Source organism: Macaca thibetana, chromosome 19, assembly GCF_024542745.1.
Source record: "Macaca thibetana thibetana isolate TM-01 chromosome 19, ASM2454274v1, whole genome shotgun sequence".
NCBI classification, from domain to species: Eukaryota; Metazoa; Chordata; class Mammalia; order Primates; family Cercopithecidae; genus Macaca; species Macaca thibetana.
Window position 1 is genome coordinate 34,832,543 of NC_065596.1, and position 27,986 is coordinate 34,860,528.

Consider the following 27,986-nt stretch of genomic DNA (forward strand, 5'->3'; position numbering starts at 1 on the left):
CTGACCACCACGGAGGGAACACCTGCCCCAACCCTGGAGCACCAGGAAGCCACGTGGACCACACCCTACTGTCCACCCTGCCCTCTGCTGCCCCGAATCAGATCCCGAATATTGGAGGTAGCAATGAGATGAGCCTAGAAACTTCTCTTGAGCTAGGAGTGGCTGTTTTTTGTCACCCATGAGTCAGGACTTAGAGGTTGGGACCCCAGAGACTCTGATTCTGAGGTGGAGACATCAGGAGTGGAGTGTGTGGGGCCTCCGTCTTCCACCCTGAGTCGAATCTCATCTCTGAGCTTCACCGCCGTCTCCTCCCAGCACTCCCTGCTCTTTACCCTACTGAGACTTCAGGGATGGGAGCCAGGGGTGGGAGGTCCCGTCTATTTCCACCCTCTCATGGGCTGGGCCCTTCCCTGCAGACCCTCCCCCTTCACTGCCCTCAATCATTATTGTTTCAGAGCTCCCCTGGAGGCAGGGCCTGAGCTGAGCCTTTGAGCTCAGAGAGGACAGGGTCAGGGCCCTCACCTGAGACCACAAGCTCCAGGGGGTCACTGGGGGGGCCGACCACTCGGAGGAGAGGTTGTGTGCACCGGAGCATCTGTACTGGCCCCCATGGGAGCCCCTCACAGGGCCCAGGGGGAAGTTGGCCTGGGAGAGCCCAGCCTGGGGCTCCGGCCAGGACGCTGGAGGAAGTCACGTCCCCCCTCCTTGTACAGAGCGAATCTGTCATAGCCGGCATCAGAGCCACACTGGAGGGTCAGTTTCTCCCCAGGGGCCATGACAGGACCCGGCTGCACTGAGAGTGACGGCTTCTTACAAACACCTGGGAAAAGGTGGTCACGGTTTCCAGGAGCGACACTCAGGCTTCCCCACAAACCCTCCCTCTCCCCCTGGGCCTCACCGCTGCTGATCTTCCTGTGTCTCTGGCCCCTGGAGCCCTGAGCCCTCTCGTGAAAACATCATCCCACCTGGTGCTGCCCTGAGACGCGGCTCCTCCCCACCTGAGACCTCGAGCTCCAGGGGCTCACTGGGGTGAGTCAGCAGGTAGGGGTTGGAGCTCAATGAGCCGTAGCACCTGTAGGTCCCCGCGTGGGCTGAGGTCACAGGACTCATGGGAAATTCAGCCTGGTACATATGAGACCGGTGCTTTGATTTCAGACGCAGGGGGGCATCAGCTGCTCCCTCCTTGGTCAGAAGGAAAGTGTCCGTCCATCCCTGTGACTGACACAGCAGGGTCACGTTCTCTCCTGAGGCCACTGTGGGGCCCGGCTGCACTGAGAGGGAGGGTCTGGCCTGGGTCTGTCCTGGAAAGAAGACGGATGGGTGAGAGGCTGCCCCACCTTGTTCTGAGCTGAGACCTCCCCAGGGCTCTCTCTGGGACCCTCAGTCTCTCTGTCTGTTTTCTCTGAGTCTCCCCCTCCCCGCCCATCCCCTGTCTCTGTCTGTCTCTCCCTCTCTTGGGACCCCCACCCCTCATCCTGGCCATCACCTCCTGGGCTCTCCCGGCAGGGCCTGTGCAGAGCCTGGGTCCCTGACTGAACCCACAGGGCTCCTCACCTGCGATCAGGATGTCCAGGGGGTCACTGGGGGCCGACCACTCGGAGGAGAGGTTGTGTGCACTGTAGCATCTGTACTGGCCCCCGTGGGACACCCTTATAGGGCCCAGGGTGAAGTTGGCCTGGGAGAGCCCAGCCTGGGGCTGCCGGCCAGGGCGCTGGAGGAAGTCACGTTCCCCCTCCTTGTACAGAGCAAATCTGTCGTAGCCGGCATCAGAGCCACACTGGAGGGTCAGCTTCTCCCCAGGGGCCACGACAGGACCCGGCTGCACTGACAGTGACGGCTTCTTAGAAACGCCTGGGAAAAGGTGGTCACGGTTTCCAGGAGCGACCCTCAGGCTTCCCCACAAACCCTCCCTCTCCCCCTGGGCCTCACCACTGCTGATCTTCCTGTGTCTCTGGCCCCAGGAGCCCTGAGCCCTCTCGTCCCAACATCATCCCACCTGGCGCTGCCCTGAGACGCGGCTCCTCCCCACCTGCCCGGAGACTCAGGGAACTCCAGGCAATGCTGTGAATTTCTCACCTGGGACCAGGAGCTCCAGGAGATCACTGGGTAAAGACCACACATAGGGAGAGCGTGAGTCATAACCATAGCACCGGTACGACCACCTGCGACTCGGGCTCACGGGGCCCACGGAGAAGACGGCCCGGGATGCCCCACGGGTACGGGCTGGAGTTCAGGCATTGTGGGTGTTCATCTTCTCCTTCCTTACACAGAATGAAGCCGCCAAATGGCACCTGTGAGTCACACTGGAGGGTCACGTTCCCTCCTGAGGCCACCACAGGGCTGGGCAGGGCTGAGAGGGTGGGTTTTCTGTAGGTTCCTAGGAGAGAAGGAGGCACAGTGTAAATGGGTCTCACACCTCCCACATCATCCCCAGGGCTGGGCTGGAGAGGGAGACGCCCCTGAGAGCCGACCCCCTTCCTGAGGACAGAGCCTGGGGCTGGGACCCCTGAGTGTCCTCTCACCTGTCACCACCAGCTCCAGGGGGTCACTGGGCTCTGACCACCAACTGTGGCTGTAATACTGACAGCGATACCGCCCTGCATGTTCCCAGGTGATGGATGGGATGGGGAACTGGCCCTTCTTCACAAGCTCTGGTCGTATCAATGTAATCCAGGATGCTGATTTTCTCTCCCTATATAGACGGTACTCCCGGGCTTCAAGGTTTCCCTGACACCTGAGGGTCACGGGACTCCCCTGGGTGATCACACGGTCTGGCTCAGCCCAGAGTGTGGGCTTGGGGAGGAGGATTCCTAAAAGGAAATCAGAGGTCGGATTCTAAGTCATTTCCCACCCAACAGATCTCAGCTCTTGGCTGCAGGACCCTCCACACGCCCCCATCAGTCAGCCCAGATCTGCTATTCCCCGTCCCCAGCTGCACAGGGGTGGCCCCTTGTCCCCAGTGAGGAGGAGGGACCTGGGACAGCTGGGGACAGACTCACCTGCCTGCACGTGGGTCCTGGAGCCCAGACTCAGCCCTGGAAGAGAGTTCCCTGTGAGAGATTTGCCCCTGAAGCCTGAGCAGGTCCTCCCCTCCCTGGGATCTTTGTGAGCCCCTGGGGTCTCCTTATGCACTAGAGTTTGGCTGTGGGGTAAGGTCCCTCCTAGATTAGAATCTCCCCTCCCTCTTCAAATCTCACCGAGACAGATCAGGACCATGAGGATGGGGGTCATGGCGTCATCTCCCAACGCCCTGCTGTGCGGATGGATGAGCCCTTGGTGCTGGCAGGACAGAGACAAACAGAGAGAAATAGCCTCCCCTCCTTCCCACCCTGTGCGGACGCTCGGAGGCTGGGTCCTTCCCCTGGGGTGTTGTCATCTGCAGCCACACAGGAAGCGGACCTGACCTCCCAGGATCCTGACTCTCATTCTCTTAGGGCTGAGGTTGGGGCAGGCACCGGGCCCTCTGCAGACATTTCAGACTGTAATGGGGTGTTTCCTGACCCCCAGCCACTGTCTGTCTGGTTTATCCTCGTCTCACTAAGAGCCGGGATGTAGCGGCAAACAGAACTCGTGCTTCCTGTGTCTGCCCTTCCAGATGAGGGTAGCAGAGGCTTCCCCTTCCTTCTCACAGCCTCCCGCAAGGTCTCCCTCCCTCCTTCAGCCCGTCCATCAGCACACGTTGTGTGGTCCTTACCATGGCAGTGGTGTCTCCAGCCCTGGAGATGCTTCAGGGAAGATGCAGGTCCATGCTGCAGGCAGACTCAGATCAGGAGAGACGCATCTCACAACTGACTGTGCCATCCAGGCTGAGCTGTGTGTGGCAGTGAGGACAGAAGAGAAATGCAGGGAAATAGGGGAAGAAAAGTTGACCTCTTTCTTGGCACTGGACTGTGGGTTTTCTTTCAATAGTTCCCTCTCAACTTCTCCTTTTTTTTTTTTTTTTTTTTTTTTTTTTTTTTGCTACAGCGTCCACCCCCTCCCCCCAGGAACAAACCTCTGAGTCTTTCCTGCCTCCTCGGTGCCCCTTGCGTCCTTGGCCGTCCCTCTGCACCTCAATTCCTGGTCAACATTTTGGGAACAATGGCTTATGTTTGCGCTTTGATTTGAGGTGCTGAGGAGGGAGTTGATACTTATTTGATGACTGGTTTTCATCCACTGCCTATGTGACCTTGGTCTGTAGTGTCCCATCTCTGAGCCTCAGCTTCTTCCTTTGCAGACTGTTGTCATGAATCCCACTCGTCACTGTGGTTGTGGGGTGAGTGGTGCCTGGACATTGGGAGGGGCTCATTTCTGCCTGATTTCCAGACCAGGGTAAGACCTGAGGTGTTTGGGACATGAGAGGGTCTTGGTGTTGGACTCCACAGTCTACGTAGGTGATTGATGTGTCCACTTAAGATGTCACATCTGACCCTAATGGAGAAATGTACATCAGGCATTTCTGAAATACCCAGAGCATCAATGTCATGAGCAGAAAAAGATGTGTGGAAGCCCCGAGTGTAGAAGGATCCACAAGAAAGAACAGAAGTCAGAGGTGAGATGCCACAGGTTCCTGGGACCATCAAGGGCTCATTAGGGTGTAGGTTTCCGCCATTGAGTGGAGCCCGGAGAGGAGCCTCAGGATCTGTAACACAGTGAGGAGCTCAGGGCTCCAGACCAAGGTGGGAGGCTGCGTCTTCCAGCCACACCTGAGGCTCGAGTGGACCCCAAGCAGCCCAGAGGAGTTCCCTCAAAGGAGTGCACCAAACCGTCCAGTGATAGAGCTGCTGGGATTCCATAGAAAGAAGCACTAAACACCAGGGTGTTCATAGAGCATTTATTAGGGGGACTTCCATAGAGTGGGGCATCCTTGTCTCCTTGCCCAGTGTCTCCTTGTGGATCTCAAGGATGTGCTTCCACATAGCAGCATGTTCTTCAGATGGACAAGGAGACACTGGGTGTTCTATCCAAAGCTTTAACCTAAAATAAAAATAAACACAAAAATAAACCCCTAGAGAATATGATCTCTCAGTACAGTTGTTTCTTGGGATACACAGGCAATTCGTTTCAGTACCCGCTACGTGTAACAAAACTTGCTGGTACTCCAGCCCTGACATTGTCTCTGCTGGACCTGCATATAGGAAAAGCCCGCTGTTCATATACACAAGTCTTGCTTCTCACAAATGCAATAGTTCTGATCCCCATTTGTTTGAAAAACGTGTGCACATAAGAGACCCCAGGAATTCAAGGTTGCGTTGCTCCAGGGTCGCCTGGATTTTGAGTGTATTTGGGAATGAGAAACAAGGATTACAATCTGGAGTGCATGGCATGGCAAGCCACAGTGCATCCGGGGAGGAAAGTGTGATGTTGGGATATATGCTGGTTTTCACCCACGGTTCCTGGTTCATAACTCTCATAACGCTTGTTACAGTCTTTTGTTAGAATGTTGGCTGTTTTGGGCCTAGGGGGGCCTCTGACCTCCTGCCCTTCCTTCACCTGCCCAAGGCAAGACTTGAATGTTCCCTGCCTTTCTGATGGTAGCTCTTGAGACCCATCTAGAAGATGGTCTCACCCTGTTCCTTGTGGGAGGAAATGCTGACATCATGAAGCTTCCATAAAAGCCCAAGAGGACTGGGTTTCATGAGTTTCTGGATGGCTGAGCTGTGGAAGCTCCTGGAGGGTGGCGTCCAGGGAGGGCATGGAAGCCCCGCGCCCCTTCCCCCGTGCCTCCTGCTATGTGTCTCTTCATCTGTGTCCTCTGCAGTGTGCTTTGTATTCAACCAGGAAATGTCAGTCTTTCCCTGAGTTCTGTGAGCTGCTACAGCAAATTATTCAAGCCCAAAGAGGGGGTCATGGGATCCCCAACTTGAAGCCAGTCGATCAGAAGTTCTGGAGGTCTGCACTTGGGAATGGTGTGGGGGACAGTCTTGGGGACTTAGCCTTTAATCTGTGAGATGTGGGACTGTCTCTGGGTAGACAGCGTCAGAGTTGACTTAGAGGACACCCAGCTACAGTTCGCTACTGGGTCTGGGGGAAAAAAAATCCCACACATCTGGTCCTAGAAGTCTTCTTCTGTGTTGATGATTCCTGTGATGTGAGAGTAGAGGAAAAGCACTGTAGAGAGAGCTCTCTGTACCTAGAGAGGTAAAGGAAGTTCTTATCAGCAACAAGGGAGAGGCTGACAGCTGCCTAGAAACAGAGTTCTCTGGTTCCAGAGGTTCAAAGCCAGAGTTGCTGTCAGTCCATTGGAGGAGATGCCATTGCTGGGCAAGTGTTCTCTCGAGAGCATCTTACCTGAATTCCTGACATCCTAAAGAATAGCTAGTGATAAACCTTGTCAAAGCAGGAGAGGGGTGAAGGACATGGAAGTGTTTCTTGTGGGTTTTTTTTTTTAAGTCCTTAGAAACAGTTCTTATCTGAGACCTGGAAGCATGAGCGTCTTCTCCTTCAGGCCTTTCTGGCCCTGTGGGGTGTGAGTTTGACCAAAGTCATCTCATCCTTGCACCTGTGACTTTCCTATTGGGTGTCTGCAGTGAAGGCACTGGGTTACGAAGTTTAACCTGAGAGTTTCAGGAATTTGGTTGAGGGGAGGGCTCGTTTCTATATTTTTAGCAAAAGGGTTAATTTTTCAGTGTTTTCTAGAAACAACCTAAAGTGCTTTATGAGTACTTGGGGATGCTCAAGACCTCCGCTTGGGTTCCAGCCTGCAGGTGGAAACAGGCATCTGTCCAACCCACAGAGCAGTCGTGGCACTTTCTCTCTCTCTCAGAACAAGGAAAAAAGTGGAGGAAACTGTGGGACCTTAGAGACTGTGGCTCTCCGTCTTTTGTGTTTGTGGACAGACCCTGGGATAACTCAGTGACCCAGGCCACACTCAACACTGAGCCACCTTCCTGGGTGCACACGACACAGACTTGCTTTATCATTGTTGGACCGGGCGTATCTGGCACTTGAGTGTGAAGGTCACATGGACCTCGCCATGCTGGGCATAACACGGAACTGATTCAAAACTTGGGAGTGTGGACACTGCAGGGCAGGAGTGGCTACAGGAATGCCCTCATCAGTTTTCATTCCTGAGTCAGTCCTGGGAGAAACCCTGTATGGAAGATCATGTGTGTTGGGAGAAAAACCCACCCCCGAGGAATAAAAATCAAACAGTCCATTAGAGAAAAAACAGGCAACTATAGAAATGAATTAGGAAGCTATTGTGATGTGAAAAATAGTAAATTATATTAACACAGTTAGAAATAATTTCATCAAGAATGAGACACAGCTGAAACAATAAACATTGTATTGGTGTAGAATATTTATTAAAATTTTTCATTAGTCATCAGAGAAAAACTAGAAATAAAAAAATAGAAAAGATAATTAATGCACACAAGAAATGGAATGAGAAGAGGAAACAGATATCTCTCTATAGATCACACTTTCAGAATGAGGGAAATAAGGAATATGTTAGTAAATACTTGCAAAGAAATAAGTTGACATTTTTACAGAAATGAAGAAAGAACATGAGTTTAATGTGCATAAACTCATAAATAACATTAATGTCTTAACTATGATAGAGCAAACAATACCTAGAATAGATACAAAGTAATTTTAAAATTACTGGAGAAAATGAAAATTATTCTCAAATGAAAGACAAGCACGTTGGGACTGGATTTCCCAAGAGTAAAAAGTGACAAGAAAATGACTGGGGGTTGAAGTTCCAGTTGGCTGAATGGAAAGGGCTGGAGTCTGCCTGCTCACCAAGAGGACCCAAAATGGCAAGTAAATAACAACAGGTCAAGTGGATCTTCCAAGAGGATGCTGGGGTTCACCTGAGAACCATGAGGACACGTAGAGAAGAGAAGAGAAAAGGTGGGAGCCAGGAGAGGCTCCTAACATGGGGAAGGGGTGAGAGAGTGAGAGATTCCCTAACACGGGGAAAGGGTGAGTGAGTGAGAGATTCTCTAGCATGGGGAAGGGGTGAGTGAGTGAGAGGCCTCCTAACAAGGGGAAGGGGTGAGTGAGAGGCTCCTTAACAAAGGGAAAGGGTGAGTGGGTATGAGGCCCCTGGGATCCACACCCCTGCCTTGGCCCTTTACAATTCTGGTCACAGGAGAGCCCCTGACCCCCCTTGGCCTGCAGAGGCACACAGGGAGTTCCTGGAGATGGTGCAGAGGCACCTCTGGAGCCCACGTGGAGTCCCACAGGCTTCTGATCCCTGAGCAGCCTGGGTCCAGCTGCCACTGCCTTAGCAAGGAGGGAGGAGGCCAGGCACCTCTGTGGGCCCCAGAATCAATATGACAGCTGGGGCACAGGAACAGCGAAGCTGAGCACCACACAGCTCCCCACCTCTGTTGTGTCCTGCTAAATTGGGCTTCCTTCCTGTTAAATTGGGCGTCCTTCCTGTTAAATGGGGCTTCCTTCCTGCTAAATGGGGCTTCCTTCCTGTTAAATGGGGCTTCCTTCCTGCTAAATGGGGCTTCCTTCCTGCTAAATGGGGCTTCCTTCCTGCTAAGGGGGCTTCCTTCCTGATAAGTGGGGCTTCCTTCCTGCTAAGTGGGGCTTCCTTCCTGCTAAATCGGGCTTGCCAGCTGCAGGGCCCCAGTGCACCCGTCCTACCCCCACCTGAATACCGTGGCCCCGGCTTGGTGCCCTCTGAAAGCCCAATGCTCAGAGACCCCTGACAAGCCCTTTGCAGTCACTGCCACCTCTGCCTCTGCCCCTAGGCTGCCCCAGGCTCAGGGAGGGTGTGGGGAGGCCTGGCACTTTTGCATGTCCCCAACAGCAAAACCGAGTGCCACTTTTTCAGGTGGGCAGTGTGAGCGGGCCCTGTGCCCCACAGCTGCCAGTCTCCAGTGCCCCAGCCAAGGGGCCCTGCCCTCCCTAGTGACAGGCCCACAGCACAGCCACCCTGCCCCCACCTGGACATTTCAGCTGCAGCCTCCAGCCCTTCTGAGAGCCCAGTCCCCACAGGCCTGTGATCTGCCCACGGGCTCTACCACCTCAGCCTTCTGCCTGTCCCGCCTGAGAATTCTGCCTGTGACCTGGGGACCAGCCCAGCCCTCCCCATCACAGCCAGCACCTGAAGCCTGGAACAGCCGAAACCCAGTCAAGCTCCTACAGGACTCGCACACACTGTCCAGCCGGCCACCTAGGGGCCTGCAATCCGGGAACTGCCTGCCCTTTCCTACTCTGCTGGCACCTGACCAGTCACCCCAGGGCCTGAGGTCGGGCCCACCCAGCCGGTAACACCACCACAACTGACGTCCACTCTCCCATCCAGAGACGCAGAACCCCCCACATCCCACCTACATGAAGCAGCTGCCACGTCGGACAACAGACAGCCGTTCAGGGTCTGCACTGGGCTGAGGGAGGAGGCTCTGCCTTGGAACCATGTCTGCAGAGAGTGGCAAGGCAGGTGTTTCCCATGGCTCCCAGCCACACCGTGGCCTGGGGAGTGACAACAGTGTGTGTCTGAACTGAGACTCACGAGCCCTGGAGCAGGGGTGTGATAGGGAAACAGACAATATTCCTCCCTATGGGACTGGAAGCAGATGTAGCTCCTTTATCCCCCGCAGAGACCTCAGGGCATTTCACCAGGCGCTGCCCCAGCCACGTCCATCAGGACTGGTGCCTGCACTCATCGTTAGGACATTTGTGGGCAAGCCAGGGGTTCCAGCTCTGCCCCGCTGTGTTCCCTCACCCCATTGGAACAGGAAGCTCCGGGCTCCAGACACTCCACGGTCCAGCCCTTCCCCTGAAATGACAGACAGCACCTCACAGGAAACACGCCAGGTCCATATGCACCTGCTTGTGCTGAGGGTGGCTCTTACCCTTAAGCACCAGCTCCCGGCCTGCGATTTGAACTGAACAGCCCAACACAAACCGTGCTGCAGAAGCGCCCAAGGCTATGGGAAAAAGCCAAAAGACTCTTCCCAGCATGCTCTGCAGTCACGCTCCCCGCGGGGCCGGGGGGAAAATGCGCAAAAGAAATCCCATCCAGATGAAAATAAATTCAAAGAGAGTAAGTGGCAGCCTCTCCAGATGAGAAGGAATCCGTGCAAGGATTCTGACGCCGTGAAAAATCTGAATATTGTGGCACCACCAAAGGATCGCACTAGCTCTCTAGCGATGGACGCTGAAAATAATGGAAACTCAGACAGGACAGGTAAAGAATGAGACGGAGACAAAAACATCACAAAGAATCAGTGAAAGAATGTTGGTTTTTTAAAAGTCTAAATAAAATTGAGAGATGGCTGACTACACTAACCAAAAAAAGGAGATTTAAATAAGTACAATCAGAAATGATCAAGTTGACAGTACAACCAACACCACAGAAATACAAACGATCATCAGAGACTACTAGGAACAGCTTTATGCACATAAACTAGAAAACCTAGAGAAATGGATGAATTCCTAGACACATATAGCTTCCCAAGATCGCACAGGCAAAAAATAGAAACCCTAAACAGACCAATAACGACCAATGAAAAAGGATCAGTACTAAAAAGTCTTCCAGCAAAAAGGCCCAGGAACAGATGGATTCACGGTTGAACTTTGCCATATGTACGAAGAAGAGCTGGTGCCAATCATACCGAAAGTATTTCAAAAAGCTTGTGGCATTCTTTGCTAGTTCATTCTACAAAATCAGTATCATCTGGATAGCAAAATCACACAAGGATCCAACAGAAAAATAATAGGCCAAGAAACCTGAGGAACACAGATGCAAAAATCCTCAAGAAAATACTAGCAAACGGAATCTAACAGTGTATCAAAAACATAATTCATCATGCTCAAGTTGGCTTGATTCCAGGGATGAAAGGATGGCTCAATATATGCAAGTCAATAAAGATGACTCATGAAATAAACTAAGAACAGAAAGCATATGATCATCTCAATAGATGCAGATAAAGCATTCAAGAAAGTCCAACATCCCTTCATTATAAAATCACTCAACAGACAAGGCGTGAAAGAAACATACCTCAAAATAATAAGAGCCCTGGCATGACAAACCCACAGTCAATATCAAATTGAATAGGGAGAAATGAAAACTTTTTCCCAGGAAAATGGGAATGGGATCCTCCGTAATTCCCTGGGGTCTCCTACTGGCCTACCTGTGGGGCAAGGTCCCTCTCATACTGGAATCTCCCATTCCCCTCGTCAAATCTCAGTGAAGTGAACCATGGCCATGGGCGTGAGAGTCATGGCGTCTCCTCCTACTGGCCCTGGCTGTGCGGGTGGATAAGACCACGGTGCCCACTGGACAGAGACACACAGGGCCTGGGCACATAGAAGCAATGTTCTCCCACTTACTGGATTTTCCCACCAGCATCTCCACGGGTGGTGAACTGTCCCGGACCCCACCACAAGCCTGGCTCTTGTTTTCCCAGGGCTTGGACTTTCTTGAAGGCTTTATCTGCCTCTATTGAGATGATCGTATGTTTTTTGTTCTTAGTTTATGTCGTGAGTCACGTATATTGAACCATCCTTTGAGACAGGCACCGGGCTTTCTGCTGATATTTCAGACACACAAGGCATCTCTCCTGATCTCCGTTCGCTGTCTGCCCGACCGGTCCTCATCTCACTGAGGGCCAGGATGTAGCTGCAAATGGACATGGTGCCTTCCTGAGTTGGTCCCTTCGAGGTGAAGGCAACGGAGGGTTCTTCCTTCCTCTCAGAGCCTCTCCGTGGGGTCCCACTCTCTCCTTCAGGTCACCTGTAAACACACCCTTGTGGGGAACTTACCGCGGCCAGTCTTCTCACCAGTCCTGGGGAAGCTTCAGGGAAGATGCAAATTCAGGCTGCAGGGCAGACTCAGATCAGCAGAGACTCCTCTCACATCTGGCTGTGCAGTTCCAGTTGAGTTTCACTGTGGCAATGAGCAGAAAGCGGAAATACAGGGACACAAGGGAAGGAATCGTGACCCTTTTCCCAGAACTGGAGTGTGGGTTTTCTCTATGCAAAAAAGTTCCCTTCACGAACTTCTCATTTACTCATCGCAACGGTCATCCGCCCCCGTCTCCCTGGAAACATTGGCCTGACTCTGCCTTCTTGGTGCCCCCCTTTCTTTCAAACACTCCTGTTCCCATCCTGCGCTCCTGCGTTCAAGGTTGTGGGACAATACATAGGGTTAGCACTCTGATTTGAGGGGAAATCTCGTCTTTATTTAAATATTCATGTGTTACCCCTTGCCTGTGTGACCTTGGGCAGTAACTTCCCATCTCTGAGCCTCAGTTTCCTCATTTGGAGCCTGTCATGAACTCCATTCCTCACAGGGGAGCTGGGTCATTGGTGCCTGGGGACTGCAGGGGGCTCAGCCATGGGTAATTTCCAGAGCAGGTGAAGACAGGAGAGGTGGGGGCGTGAGGGGATGCTGGCGCCCACCATCAAGGCCTGTGATTGAGGTTTGCACTCAGGAGTGCCCGTTTGTTCCTGCCCTTGAGAGATGCTTCTCATAATATTTCATCAACACCCCAATTATCACAGTCATGTGCAGAAAATGGGAAATGAAAGCTGGTCAGAAGGAGAAGACCTACGTTAAAGAGAAAATTAAAACTGACAGAGCATTTGTGTCTGGTGCCATTAGGGGTCATTAGGGAGGAAGCAATTAAGTCACCAGGGTGCATGCATTTAAGCATGAAATGCAAATCATTTCTGAGATGGAGTCTCATTCTGTCCCCCAGGCTGGAGTGCAGTGGCGCAATCTTGGCTGATGGCAACCTGCGCCTCCCGGGTTCAAGCGATTCTCCTGCCTCAGCCTCCCGAGTAGCTGGGACTACAAGCACGCACCACCACACCCGGCTAATTTTTGTATTATAGTAGAGACGGGGTTTCGCCATGTTGGCCAGGCTGGTCTTGAACTCCTGACCTCAGGTGATCCACCTGCCTCAGCCTCCCAAAGTGCTGGGATTACAGGCGTGAGCCACCGCGCCCGGCCAAAATGCAAATCTTGACCTATCATGAGAAACTGAAAAATAGGAGTAAATTAAAAAATATAGGCCGGGCGCGGTGGCTCACGCCTGTAATCCTAGCACTTTGGGAGGCCAAGGCGGGTGGATCACAAGGTCAGGAGATGGAGACCATCCTGGCTAACACGGTGAAACCCCGTCTCTACTAAAAATAGAAAAAATTAGCTGGGCGTGGTGGCGGGCGCCTGTAGTCCCAGCTACTCGGAGGCTGAGGCAGGAGAACGGTGTGAACCCGGGAGGAGGAGCTTGCAGTGAGCCGAGATCGCGCCGCTCACTCCAGCCTGGGCGACAGAGCGAGACTCCGTCTCAAAAAAAAAAAAAAAAAAAAGGTCAATGACTCCAAAACGTAGAATATGAGATGCCACAGTGATGAAAGTGGGAAACAGTCTAGTATTTGAAAATCACACACACACACACACATGCACACACGAATGCAACCACACGGGAGCACACACGTATGAGTACATGTGCATGTACACATATCAGTACTCAGAGTTCGGCTACGGGGGAATTAGAACCTGTCTTCTCTAAAGGCGAGGATAAATGAATCTTCATTCGAAAATATATAATTGAATGAATACTTAACTAAATAGGCGAAGTTATTCCAAACTATTCATTTTTTTACCCTGTACGTAAAAGAGTAATTCACCCACTGAAGGATGAGTTAAATAGCTCAGTACCCCCAATAACACCTAGGCATGAAACACAACAGTACCATCCAAAATAAAATGATAATTTACAATCGGTAAGTGAAGAAAGGTATGCTATTAAAATATCTATTGGAAATATTAATACCCAATAAAATGTAACATGATACAAAAACTTTCAGAAATAAAAACTAAAATTTTGTGTTTTAATGAAGATGTAAGAGCTGGGCATGAAGGGTTTTTGCAGGCTGAGGTGGGAGGATCACTTGAGCCCAGGAGTTCAAGACCGGCCAGGGCAACATAGTGAGACTAATCTTCATTTATTTTTTTAAAGAAGGTATTAAAGATGACAAAAGGCATGTAAACTTTTTTTTTTTTTTTTTGAGACGGAGTCTCACTCTGTTGCCCAGGCTGGAGTGCAGCTTCGAGATCTTGGCTCACCGCAAGCTCTGCCTCCCACGTTCACGCCATTCTCCCGCCTCAGCCTCCCGAGTAGCTGGGACTACAGGTTCCTGTCACCATGCCTGGCTGATTTTTTGTATTTTTTTGTAGAGACGGGATTTCACCATGTTAGCCAGGATGGTCTCGAACTCCTGACCTCGTGATCTGCCCTCCTCGGCCTCCCAAAGTGCTGGGATTACAGGCGTGAGCCGCCGCACCTGGCCAAAGGTATGTAAACCTTCATTCATCTAACCATAGGTTCTTGAAATTATACAACATAAAGTTATATTTATTTGGTGATTCAAACAAATGTTTATCAAGACCTGATAGGTTAAGAGAAAAAATTAATGAGTAAAGTGTACACATTAATGTTCAATCTCAATTACATACATATGGTAAAACATTCTAGTTACACATGTTATGGGACTTGTATAGACGAATTCTGATTCTGATATGTGTGTATACATATATATGTTAATATGTGTATATATTTACCTATCATGTACATATACTATATATAGTACAAATACTATATATACACACATTATATATGTGTGTAGATGTATAGAGAAATATTATAAAGTTTGTATAGAACAAAGAATCCACATATATTTGGATATATAGGATACATACACTTAGTCTAAGTGTTATGTGTGTATTACTCACATATCACATAAAAACACACTATGTGTGTATACACCGTATGTGTAGATGCTACTGTACAGTATATACATGTGTGTGTGAGTGTATATATGTGTGTACATTTATGAACACATATCTCAAAGGAGGAAATGCCCATATTTAAGGCAGGCATTGCACATAAAATATTAAGTATTTAGTAGACAAAAAAGGAAAAAAACTCTTTCTACATGGCTGTCTTACACATTATATTCCCAGACACAATTGTTATTCAATTTGCAGTCAACAATCAAAAGATACTATGAGAAAACCTCACTATTGCTCAAAATTAATAAAATCCTCAGTCATTTTGTATGATATGTATTTGAATTCACGATGTACTAAGAAATATTTTGCTAGATGGATGTTTGTATTTTATAGTGTTTGGATGATTATTTTCCTTTTTGTGGTATATGAAGAATTCCGTTTCCATTTTATGAAATGGAAGCCCTGAGGAGATTGCCGTGGAACCAGTGAGGAATTTCTGGCAGAGGAAAGTAGACGGCAGTCCTGGGAAAAATTACTGTGTGAAAAACTGAGGAAGAAGGAATTAGGGCTCCTGGATGGGGTGAAGACCCACATACAGAGTATCTCCGAGCCCTGAGAGTAGAGCAGTGTGTTCAGGGCCCTGAGCCTGTTCAGGGCCCGGAAGGAATCTTCTCTGAGATGTGAGTCTGTGGAATGTGTGTTGTAAGACCTGCCTTTTACTAGTATAATCCAGCAAAAGCCCTTGGGTGAGGACCCAGTTTTATTTTAGGGAATGTGGGGACAGTATATTTCTTATTCATATTTGTGCAGATTTCATAGTGCTGGTCAGTCATGTAGAAGGCGGAGGTCAGTGTGTTCACAGGATTCGCACCCGAGAGTCAGGAGGCACACGCGGGGGTCCATGGAAAAGGCTGGCGGCCTGGTATGGTGGGAAGGTCATCAGCGATAGACGCTAGAGTCTCTTGCTTGATCTTGCTGAAATCTGGCTCAAATGTTTGGCCTGGCACAACCAAACTAGAACTTGGAAGATGCTGTATAGATAAAACCTAATATTGTAACCATTCATATTGTTATGGATATGAACATAACGTTGAAAATGTCCTTAATAAGATTTCTTTATTCTAGAAGGTAGATGGTGAATGATGAGATTTCTTTATTCTAGAGGGTAGATGGTGAATGATGAGATTTCTTTGTTCTAGAGGGTAGATGGCGAATGATAAGATTTCTTTATTCTAGAGGGTAGATGGCAAATGATAAGATTTCTTTACTCTAGAAGGTAGATGGCAAATGATAACATTTATTTACTCTAGAGGGTAGATGGTGAATGATGAGATTTCTTTATTCTAGAGGGTAGATGGCAAATGATAAGATTTCTTTATTCTAGAGGATAGATGGTGAATGATAAGATTTCTTTATTCTAGAGGGTAGATGGTGAATGATAAGATTTCTTTATTCTAGAGGGTAGATGGTGAATGATAAGATTTCTCTATTCTAGAGGGTAGATGGTGAATGATAAGATTTCTTTATTCTAGAGGGTAGATGGTGAATGATGAGATTTCTTTATTCTAGAGGGTAGATGGTGAATGATAAGATTTCTTTATTCTAGAGGGTAGATGGTGAATGATAACATTTGTTTATTCTAGAGGGTAGATGGCGAATGATAAGTTTTCTTCTAGAGGGTAGGTGGCGAATGGTAAGATTTGTTTATTCTAGAGGGCAGGTGGCAAATGATAAGATTTCTTTACTCTAGAAGGTAGATGGTGAATGACAAGGTTTCTTTACTCTAGAGGGTTGATGGTGAATGATAAGATTTCTTTGCTCTAGAGGGTAGGTGGCGAATGATAAGATTTCTTTATTCTAGAGGGTAGATGGGGAATATTCGGTCCCTCATGTTTCTCACGTTCCTCCCTCCAAACATTCTATTCTATGCAGCAGAGTTTTACATCCTTCAAACACAACAGTGGTCTTTGACCTAGACATGTTGACTCTTTAGTGCTAGGACTCAAGTTCTCTTGCTGTTTTGGGACAATTCAGAAAAGAATCAGCCCCAGTCCTTTTGCATACTTCTGTCTGACTGTCCTAGGTGAGTAGAAAGAAACAGTTCAACTGCTTGACAAGATTCATTGACCTGAGGTCTTGTCTGCAGCTGGATTTCTATTCTACTTCTGTGATTTTCCTTTCGTGGATCACCAACGCACTGCAAACGCCTATCATTGCTTTTGACATGGGGTACTTTGGTTCTTCCTGGAAAGGCAGGGAGTCTCGGAGTGAGGAGCTCACAGATCATAGGCAGATTGAAATGTTTTCAGCAAGAATAGGCAAAGCCATAGAGACAGAAAGCACACTCGTGGTTAGCAGGTGCTGGAGGGAGGAAGGAATGGGGGATGGCTGCTGACTCGGTGTAGGGTGATGACAATGTGTGGAACAGGATGGCAGTGATGGTTACACAATGATCTGAGGAGAAGCTGCACAGGTAGCATCTGAGAAGGAGGGAAGGGCTCACAGGGTTCAGAGAGGGTGTCAGGGCATCAGGGTGGATTTATCTTTTCCTGGTGGAAATCCGATATTTCCCCCATTGATTTAGTTACTGAAGCGTGTTTGGAACTCTAAACTGAAGAGATGGAGGCTCAGTAAAGCACACCAGGGAGTGTGGCAATGAGGAATAAAGAAGACTGTGTTATGCGCCATGGACCAGAGCACGCAGGTGTGCAGAGCTGTGGACCCAACGCTGCCGTGTGGGATGTAGCCTCATGTCTGGGGGTGGGAAAAGAAGGGGATCCAACCAAGGGAAGTCAACATTAATAGAGAGGAAAGGTATCACATGTTAGACGCCGGAAAATGTCTCTGCAATCCAACACTGATTCCTCCTTCTGGAAATGATCGGCAGACAGTCCAGATAGCATTGGCCCTAAATTGTCTCCCGGAACCTCCTGGGATCACCAGATCTATTCCCAAGGCTCCCACTCTGAGGGGTGCATTGTCCTCTCTGCTGTTCACCTCCCGGCTGCATTTTAGGGGCTTCTCTGGCTGTGCTGAGCCTCAAATAACAGAATCCCGAGGACCACCAGGATCAAGCCAGCCATGCCCATGCGGATGAGATTCTCCAGTGTGTAATCCTGGGGGAATGAGGTGGGAGATGGTGGACAAAGAGGCCGCAGAGGTCAGGGCAGATCAGCAACGCCCAGTACCTCTGGATGTCCACCCAGGGCACCCACCTCCCCTTCACAGGACCTGACCCTCTGTGCCAGCCCCATAACTGAAAGCATCTCCTCACTCACCAGTCTTGGGGTCTGAATTGTTTTGTGATGGGCTGAGGGTCTCAGCTGCTCCTGAGGATCAAAACAAAGGAGAAGTACCCTGAGCCAGCCTCTCTCCTAGGCTCTGCATTCTTATCTTCCCCTGTCTTCTGACACGAGTTCTAGTGAGTTCCTCAGTAAACCCTTCCTCTGTAGCAGGGTTTCCTCCAGTCTCCTCATGGAACTATTTCAGCTTTCCTGTGTTCTACAAATCCAAACATTGCTCTTGAGTCATTTGGGAGAGTTTTCCTGTACCCCAAGGGCTCAGGATCTGCAAGGAAAGTGTCCCCAGTACAGAAATCACTGAGCCCTGTGTGCTGTCGGTGCAGCCTGGGACACAGGAGCACATGAGCCAGTTCCCCCGGAGATGAGAGTTTCACGGATCCACCAGCTGAGGACCCAGGCTCCGTGCATGAGGGGTTGGTCCTCAGGGGCACCTCAATGTCAGAAGCAGAAAGGGGTGAAAGTCTGGGGCTGCCTTCCCTTCATGCCCTCAGCCACTTCACCTGGGTTTTCAATGTCCAATTAATCTAACTAATTCTTCATATAGTCAGGAAAACCTAGAATGATACCTTCCCCTCCATCCCCATGCACAAACATCTGTCTGCTAAATAGTGGTGCTATTAGAGGTTCATAAATCAGTATTTCTGCTTTTACAAAGTGCGAATCTAGGTGAATCTAGACCAGTAACAAACATGTAAACTCCCACCACACAAAATATCTTTTTATTTATTTACTTACTTATTTATTGAGATGGAGTCCCTCTCTGTTTCCCAGGCTGGAGTGCAGTGGCATGATCTCAGCTCACTGCAACCTCCGCCTCCCAGGTTCAAGCAATTCTCCTGCCCCCAGCGTCCCAAGTAGCTGGGATGACAGGTGCGTGCCACCACCCACAGCTAATTTTTTGTATCTTTAGTAGAGATGGAGTTTCACCATGTTGGCCAGGCTGGCCTCGAACTCTTGACCTCATGATCCTTCTGCCTCAGCCTCCCAAAGTGCTGGGATTATAGGTGTGAGCCACCGCACCAGGCCTATTTTTATTTTTATTGAGATGGAATCTCACTCAGTCGCACAGGCTGGAGTGCAGTGGCGCTCTCTTTGCTCATTGCAACCTCTGCCGCCTGGGTTCATGAGGTGATTCTCATGGTTCAGCCTCCTGAGTAGCTGGCACTACAGGGGTGTGCCACCATGCCCAGCTATTTTTTTTTTTGTATTTTTAGTAGAGACAAGCTTTTACCAGGCTGGTATCAAACTCCTGACCTCAGGTCATCTGCCCGCCTTGGCCTCCCAAAGTGCTGGGATTACAGGCGTGAGTCACCGTGCCCGGCCATCAAATATATTAAGAATATGGATGAATATATATCAGATGAACTTGGATATGCCTACACACATACTCAAATGTAACTTATATAACCACACATAAATACGTATAGATATAAAGCTTTAGATATTTATTTAAGATGTAGTTACATACATGTTGATATTTAAAGTGAGAAAAATTGGCACACAATATAGAAATAAAGAAGTAAAATTTCCATTGTCTCGTGGTTTGTATAAATTTTATCAGGAAATTAGAGGAGATCCATAGAAAAGCAGTGAGAATGGGGTCATTTGATAGTGAGTTAGCACGAAACACAATGAATATACTCAAACTCAGCTTTCTCATGGATAATTACCTTTTATTTCTAAAATATGAAAGAATAAAGTACTTCACTTATAAGTTGTTAAAGGTGTTGAATAATTCTTTAAGTTGGAATGAATATAATTCTTCAAATGTCCACCCAGGACACCCAGCTCCCCTTGACAGGACCTGACCCTCTGCGCCCAGCGTCTTCACCGCGAGCATCTCCTCACTCGCCGGCCTTGGAGTCGGACTTGGTTTGTGGTGGGCTGAAGGTCTCAGCTGCTCCTGAGAATCAAAACAGAGGAGAAGAGACATTCAGATGTAACTTATATAACAAATTCTGCCTAAGGTTATATACAACTTACATAACCTCCCTGTCAAGGGGAGGTGGGGGTCTTGGGTAGACGTTTAAAAAATTATGTCCACTTTAATTTAAAGAATTATTCAACACCTTTGACAATTTATAAGTGAAGTATTTGATTCTTTCATATTTTTTAAACAAGAGGTAAGTACCCATGAGAAAGCTACTGGTTTGGGTATATTCATTGTATTTCATATTAACTCACTACCAAATTGCCCTCTTCTAATTTAAATTTAAATTATCAAATTTAAAGCACCTCCTTTTCCTATAAAAGAGGTTTATTTAGATGTTAGAATCATGCAGTGATTGGACAAGATTGGACATGAACCCACCCGGGCCCAGGGCTGAGCTGCACTGCAGCCCCCGCTGACCTCCCGCGGGTTTCACGAGCCACACGGAGCCCCCCGGTCAGTTTCCCTCGGGCCACTGTGCTTTGAAACATCCAAACACTTCTGAAGCTCATTAAGGAAACCTCAATTTTTAATATGTAGGGGAGGAAGACTTGAGGTTAATGAAAAATGGATGTCTACATTGAATATATAAATTAAATCACAGCCCAATGAAAGAAGTATGATAATTTTTAAATAATAGGTTCACATAACTGAAATAAAAATTATAAATTTACATATTCAAGTATTGCTTTAAAAGGTTTAGAAAAGAAGAGAGTAACAATGGGCAAGTGCATATAGAAAACTCAGAGTAGAAATGAGTTACACACAAGATGCATTGTGAATAATTGCCTAACTCATCCAGGGAGCAGGTGCACGGCCCCTCCTTAATCTCAGGGTGCCCTGAGCACAGAGGCCTCCAGGTGAGCACAGGAGGGGCCGTGTGAGGGGCACCCACAGCTGGGGTGCTTCTCTCGAAAGGAGCGGGTCCAGGGCGGACTCCAGCCTCATCACAGTCAGATCCCACTGAGGCCCGAGCAGCCTCCTCTCCCGTCCTAAGACGGCCCAGGGACCCCGCAGGTGTGAGTGAGGGGCTCCATCCTCAGGGACCCTTGGAAATGAGAAATGAGAACGGCCAAGGGAGCATCAGTCTGTCCTCTCTCCATCTCGCCTGCCTCTCTTCCTCCTCCATCAGCTCAGTATCTTCCCCGTGTCCAAGTCAGGCCTGGACCCCAAATCCTCCTGACCCAGCCTGTGCTCCTTCCTCTACTCATCTCGCATCCTGTAGGACAGGGTAGGGGCCTGGGATCATGCAGAGCTGTGACAGGAGTGGCTTTCAGTATAAAATTGGGGGGATTTTGTCTTTTACATGAGAGAGGGGAGATTCTAAAACAGTGGGGCTTTGTAAACCTTTGTTGTTTCAAAATAGTGTGGCTTTGTCTTACTAAGCTGAGATTCCAGGAGGGATGAGTAAAACTGCATGCACCTGCCCCCATCTCCGTTGGCTTTTTAACCCTTACAAGCCTCCGTTATTGGGAGAATTAGGACAAGGCCAGAGAGGGCTGGAGATGGGAGCAGGTCTAGGAGGAGCCACATCCCAGATGCCCCAGAAGGTCAGAAATGAAGGGGCTTTGGGGTGGTCACATCCAGGCAGCTCCCCGTTATTCAGATGGGGAGTCCAGGGTGCGAGGAGAACCAGCTTTTTCAGAAGTTCCACCTCCCAAGGAGAGGCTGAGCCATCACAGTCCCAGCCCCACCTCCCCGGGCTCCTCCCACCTGACTCCTAGAGCAAGCACCTGCCTATGATCGCCCCTGGCCCTGGCTCCCCATGAGAGGTGATGGCTCCTGGGAATCCTGCTCGGGGAGGGGGAAAGTGCCCGCTGCTCCACTCATCAATGCCGAACGTCAGACACCTCCCTCCCCTCTGACCACCACGGAGGGAGCACCTGCCCCAACCCTGGAACACCAGGAAGCCACGCGGACCACACCCTTACTGTCCACCCTGCCCTCTGCTGCCCTGGAAATCAGACCCTGCTTATTGGAGGTAGCATTGAGATGAGTCTAGAAACTTCTCTTGACTTGGGAGTGGCTGGTTTTTTTTGTCACCCATGAGTCAGGACTTAGAGGTTGGGACCCCCAGAGGCTCTGATTCTGAGGTGGAGACATCAGGAGGGGTGCGGGTGGGGCCTCCGTCTTCCACAGTCATTCTAATCTCGTCTCCTCTGAGGTTCACCCCCGTCTCCTCCCAGCCCTCCCGACTCTTCACTCCACTGAGACTTCAGGGGTGGGAGCCAGGGGTGGGAGGTTGCATCTATTTCCACCCTCTCATGGGCTGGATCCTCCCCTGCAGACCCTGCTCCTTCACTCCCCTCCTTCATTATTGTTCCAGAGCTCTGCTGGGAGCAGGGCCTGAGCTGAGCCTTTGAGTTCAGAGAGGACAGGGTCAGGGCCCTCACCTGAGACCAGGAGCTCCAGGGGGTCACTGGGGTGAGTCAGCAGGTAGGGGTTAGAGCTGAGTGAGCCGTAGCACCTGTAGGTCCCCGCATGGGCTGAGGTCACAGGACTTATGGGAAATTCAGCCTGGTACTTATGAGATTGGCGCTTTGATTTTAGACGCAGGGGGGGATCAGCTGCTCCCTCCTTGGTCAGAAGGAAAGTGTGCATCCATCCCTGTGACTGACACAGCAGGGTCACGTTCTCTCCTGAGGCCACCGTGGAGCCCGGCTGCACTGAGAGGAAGGGTCTGGCACGGATCTGTCCTGGAGAGAAGGATGGATGAGGGGCTGCCCCACCTTGTTCTGAGCTGATACCTCCCAGGCCTCTCTCTGGAACCCTTAATCTCTCTGTCTGTTTTCTCTGAGTCTTCCCCTCCTGGCCCATCCCCTGTCTCTGTCTGTCTCTCTCTCCCTTGGTGCCCCCCCACCTCGTCCCGGCCATCACCATCTTGGCTCCCCCAGCAGGGCCTGTGCAGAGCCTGGGTCTCTGACTGAACCCACAGGGCTCCTCACCTGCGATCAGGATGTCCAGGGAGTCACTGGGGGCCGACCACTCGGAGGAGAGGTTGTGTGCACCGGAGCATCTGTACTGGCCCCCGTAGGAGCGGCTCACAGGGCCCAGGGGGAAGTTGGCCTGAGAGAGCCCAGCCTGGGGCTGCCGGCCAGGGCGCTGGAGGAAGTCACGTCCCCACTCCTTGTACAGAGCAAATCTATTGTAGCCGGCATCAGAGCCACACTGGAGGATCAGCTTCTCCCCGGGGGCCATGACAGGACCCGGCTGCACTGACAGTGACGGCTTCTTAGAAACACCTGGGAAAAGGTGGTCACGGTTTCCAGGAGCGACCCTCAGGCTTCCCCACAAACCCTCCCTCTCCCCCTGGGCCTCACCACTGCTGATCTTCCTGTGTCTCTGGCCCCAGGAGCCCTGAGCCCTCTCGTCCCAACATCATCCCACCTGGCGCTGCCCTGAGATGCGGCTCCTCCCCACCTGCCTGGAGACTCAGGGAACTCCAGGCAATGCTGTGAATTTCTCACCTGGGACCAGGAGCTCCAGGAGATCACTGGGTAAAGACCACACATAGGGAGAGCGTGAGTCATAACCATAGCACCGGTATGACCACCTGCGACTCGGGCTCACGGGGCCCACGGAGAAGACGGCCTGGAATGACCCACGGGTACGGGGCTGGGAGTTCAGGCATTGTGGGTGTTCATCTTCTCCTTCCTTACACAGAATGAAGCCGTCAAATGCCACCCGTGAGACACACTGGAGGGTCACGTTCCCTCCTGAGGCCACCACAGGGCTGGGCAGGGCTGAGAGGGTGGGTTTTCTGTAGGCTCCTAGGAGAGAAGGAGGCACCGTGTTAAATGGGACTCACACCTCCCGCATCATCCCCAGGGCTGGGCTGTGAGAGGGAGACACCCCTGAGAGCCGGCCCCCTTCCTGAGGGCAGAGCCTGGGGCTGGGACCCCTGAGTGTCCTCTCACCTGTCACCACCAGCTCCAGGGGGTCACTGGGCTCTGACCAGCCTGCCGTGGGGTTACTATAGATACAGCGATACCACCCTGTGTGCTCCCAGGTGGTGGATGGGATGGGGAACTGGCCCTTCTTCACAAGCTCCTGTGGGATCCGTGTAATCCAGGGTGCTGTTTTTTCTTCTCTATATAGACGGTACTCCTGGGTCTCCAGGCTCCCCTGACACCTGAGGGTCATGGGACTCCCCTGGGTGATCACAGAGTCTGGCTCAGCCCAGAGGGTGGGTTTGGGGAGGGTGCCTGGAAGGAAATCAGAGTTCAGATTCTAAGTCATTTCCTACCCAACCCAACAGATTCCAGCTCCCAGTCCAGGACCCTCCAGATGCCCCCATCAGTCAGGCCAGATCTGCTATTCCCTGTCCCCAGCTGCACGGGGGTGGCCCCTTGTCCCCAGTGAGGAGAAGGGACCTGGGACATCTGGGGACAGACTCACCTGCCTGCACACAGGTCCTCTGGCCCAGACTCAGCCCTGGAAGAGAGTTCCCTGTGAGAGATTTGCCCCTGAAACCTGAGCAGGTCCTCCCCTCCCTGGGATCTTTGTGAGCCCCTGGGGTCTCCTTATGCACCAGAGTTTGGCTGTGCAGTGAGGTCCCTCCTAGGTTAGAATCTCCCCTCCCTCTTCAAATCTCACCGAGACAGATCAGGAGCGTGAGGATGGGGGTCATGGCGTCTCGTCCCACTGCCCTGCTCTGCAGATGGATGAGCCCTCGGTGCTGGCAGGACAGAGACATGGGGTGTGGCCACTCGGAGGCTGGGTCCTTCTTATGGGGTTTTGTCATCTGCAGCCACACAGGAAGTGGAACTGCCCTCCCCTGGAACCTGGCTGTCATTTCTTTAGGTCTGAGGTAGGGGCAGGCCCAACCCCTTTGTAGACATTTCAGACAGAAATGGGGTCTTTCCTGACCCCCAGCCACCGTCTGTCTGGCTTGCCTTCATCTCGCTAAGACCTGGGATGTAGCAGGAGAAAGAACTGATGCCTTCTTGAGTCAGCCCCTTTCAGGCGAGGGCGACCGTGGGCTCCTCTTCCCTCTCAGAGCCTCCCCATGGGGTCTCCCTCCCTCCTTCAGCCCGTCCATCGGTTCAGCGTTGCGGGGTTCTTACCATGGCAGTCGTCTCTCCGGCCCTGGAGATGCTTCAGGGAAGATGCAGGTCCACGCTGCAGGCAGACCCAGGTCAGCAGAGACGCACCTGACACCGGGCTCTGCAGCCCAGGCTGAGCTGCGTGTGGCAGTGAGCACAGAGGAGAAACGCAGGGAATAAAGAGAGGAAGTCGTGACCCTCTTTGTGGCCTTGGACTATAGATTTTCTTTCTAATCAATAGTAATCCCCCCCTTTTGTTAACTTCCTCCCTTTTTGTTTTCTACAACGTCCACCCCTGACCTCCCTGGGAACAAACCTCTGAGTCTTTCCGGCCTCCTCGGTGCCCCTGGCGTCCTTGGCTCTCCCTCTGCACCTCAATCCCTGTTCAACGTTTTGGGAACAATGACTTATGTTTGAGCTTTGATTTGGGGAGTGGGGGAGGGAGCTGATATTTATTCAATGACCGGTTATCATCCACTGCCTACGTGACCTCGGGCGGTAATGAACCATCTCTGAGCCTCAGTTTCTTCCCTTGCAGCTTGTTGTCGCAAATCCCACTCGTCACCATGGTTGTGGGGTCAGTGGTTCCTGGGACGTGGGAGAGGCTCCTTGGTGCTTCATTTCCAGACCAGGTGAGGACATGAGGTGTTTGGGATATGATAGGATCAGAGCGTTGGATGATTGATGTGTTCACTCGAGATCTCACATCTGAGATCCCTAATGGAGAAATCTACAGGCAGCATTTCTGAAATACGCAGAACATAACTGTCAAGAGGCATGGAAGTCCCCAAGTGTAGATGTCATGAGGCATGGAAGTCCCCAAGTGTAGATGGATCCACATTAAATAACGGAGGTCAGAGGTGGGTCGCCACAGGTGCCCAGGACCCTCACGAGGTCATTAAGGTGGAGGTTTCCACCAAAGGTGGCCCAAAGTGATTAGACTCAAAATGCCAGACCTGCCTTGGTTTATTTACTATAGAGAAACGGATTCAAATGTTTAGGAAGATTGAAATGTTAGAGAGGAGTTGTCATTCAAAACTCCTCATCTAAATTGGAAGAGTCTAGAAGATGTATCTTTCTTTTTTCTTTTTCTTTTTTTTTTTTTTTTTTTTGAGACGGAGTCTCACTCTGTTGCCCAGGCTGGAGCGCAGTGGTGTGATCTCAGCTCACTGCAACCTCCATCTCCTGGGTTCAAGCGATTCTCCTGCCTCAGTCTCCTGAGTAGCTGGAATTACAGGCGTGCGCCACCACACCCAGCTAATTTTTGTATTTTTGGTAGAGACAGGATCTCACCGTGTTGGCCAAGCTGGTCTCGAACTCCTGACCTGAAATGATCCACCAGCCTCGGCCTCTGAAAGGCGTGAGCCACCGTGCCCAGCCGAAAATGTATCTTTCAACAATCTTGTGAGAAATAAATGTGTGAGGGAAGACCCAGAATTGTGGAAGAGCTCTGTGATGATTTTTCTTTTTAGATTAAAACTTCAGGCGAGAGCTGCTGAATCGAGAAACATAAATGTAACTAGAGTCATTGGATCCCAGAGTGGCAGGGGCCATGCGGCGAAACTCCACTAACAAAGGCGAGATTGGTGTGACCACAGTAATGCAAAGCAGACTCAAAGCAGCAATTGAAATCATGTGACTTATGCGACCATGTGGTGCTTGCTAGTTTGTCATGGTGTTCCCATAAGTGAAATAGATAAGAAACCTACTTAATTTTAATCTGTGTCATCAGAAAATGGCTGGGTAAAGTAAGCAAAAGTTTAACCTGAATCATAAAAGCATACACAGCAGTCCCTTAATCAATTCCTGGAATGGAGCCAGTTTATAGGCCCAGAACCCCTTGAATTATGATGAAGGCCACATTTCCTTGACATTGCCTCTGCTACACTGCCATTTACACTGTTAATCTCCCTCCCAGCCTTCCTGAAGGAGACCTATGACCTTTTGTCAGGGCAACTGTGCACTAGAGAAAAACACAGTTACCAGACATCTTGGGTGCTACTGGACACTGATTCTGAGCTGATACTGATTCCAGGAGACCCAAAATATCAGTGACCCTCCAGTCAGAAGGGGTTTGTGGAGATCATATGATCAACATAGTCTGAGCTCACGTCTTTCTCAGTGTAAATTCAGTGAGTCTCAGACCTATCCTGTTGACCATATCCACAGATCTGGTATGAACAATTGGAATAGACAACTATTCAATTTTCTTTCTTTTTCTTTCTTTCTTCTCTCTTCTTTCTTAGTCCTCCTCTCCCTCCCCCTCCTCCCCTCCCCCTTCTCCCCTCCCCCTCCTCCCCCCTCCTCCCCATCCTCCCATCCCCCTCCCCCCTCCTCCCATTCCCCTCCCCTCTCCCCTCCCCTCTCCTCCTCCTCCTCCTCCTCTTCCTCCTCCTCCTTCTTCCTCTTCCTCTTCCTCTTCCTCTTCCCCTTCTTCTTCTTCTCCTTCCTCCTCTTCTTCTTCTTCTTCTTCTTCTTCTTCTTCTTCTTCTTCTTTTTTGAGATGGAGTCTTGCTCTGTCGCCCAGGCTGGAGTGCAGTGGCACAATCTCAGCTCACTGCAACCTCTGCCTCCCAGGTTCAAGCAATTCTCCTGTCTCAGCCTCCAGAGTAGCTGGGACTATAGGCACGTGCCACCATGACCGACTAATTTTTGCATTTTTAGTAGAGACGGGGCTTCACCTTGTTGGTCAGGCTGGTCTCGAACTCCTGACCTCAGGTGATCCACCCACCTTGGCCTCCCAAAGTGCTGGGGCCCCACACCTGGACCTCTCTTGCCTTCTCATGGGAGAATTGTGTAACAGTCCTTGCTAACCTCAACTTCCACCTCAGACGGAGCACTGTATGATTTCCTTCCTCAAATTTGTTCCAGTTCTTGGGCCTCATTGAGGTCACCACCAACCTCTCGGTTTGGGGGATAGTAAGAGTTTAGTTTTGCAACCACAACTCAGTGACAGAAAAAAGGATTTCAAAGACACAGCAGTGCTTAACTATGCTCCTTTCTCATCTCAAATTTCTTCCCAA

At 50.4% G+C, this 27,986-nt stretch overlaps 2 protein-coding genes across 7 annotated transcripts in view; both read right to left on the minus strand.

Moving 5' to 3' along the window:
• Positions 1-3,370, minus strand: part of LOC126943331 (leukocyte immunoglobulin-like receptor subfamily A member 3) — a 14,217-nt gene extending 10,847 nt beyond the window's left edge. Inside the window, 7 exon segments of the mRNA XM_050771926.1 lie at positions 999-1,301; positions 1,555-1,851; positions 2,077-2,213; positions 2,215-2,377; positions 2,523-2,810; positions 3,000-3,035; positions 3,198-3,370. Coding sequence (XP_050627883.1) covers positions 999-1,301; positions 1,555-1,851; positions 2,077-2,213; positions 2,215-2,377; positions 2,523-2,810; positions 3,000-3,035; positions 3,198-3,231 — 1,258 coding nt within the window. The 5' untranslated portion in view covers positions 3,232-3,370.
• The window catches only part of LOC126943324 (leukocyte immunoglobulin-like receptor subfamily A member 3), a 54,417-nt gene extending 29,307 nt beyond the window's left edge, over positions 1-25,110 (minus strand). For 5 of the 6 annotated variants that reach the window (XR_007721737.1, XR_007721736.1, XR_007721738.1 and 2 more), the window contains exons 1-7: positions 24,985-25,110; positions 24,515-24,596; positions 24,317-24,352; positions 23,836-24,123; positions 23,386-23,688; positions 22,864-23,160; positions 22,312-22,614 (exon numbers count right to left, since the gene is read on the minus strand). Coding sequence is in view for 3 of the 6 variants with exons in the window: in XM_050771908.1 (XP_050627865.1) it covers positions 22,312-22,614; positions 22,864-23,160; positions 23,386-23,688; positions 23,836-24,123; positions 24,317-24,352; positions 24,515-24,596; positions 24,985-24,987 (1,312 nt within the window). In the remaining 3 variants the exon portion in view is untranslated. Of the gene's footprint in view, positions 1-19,410; positions 19,892-22,311; positions 22,615-22,863; positions 23,161-23,385; positions 23,689-23,835; positions 24,124-24,316; positions 24,353-24,514; positions 24,597-24,984 lie in introns of those variants that run through there. The other variant, XM_050771909.1, reaches the window with a different exon arrangement.
• Between the last annotated feature and the right edge of the window lie 2,876 nt (positions 25,111-27,986).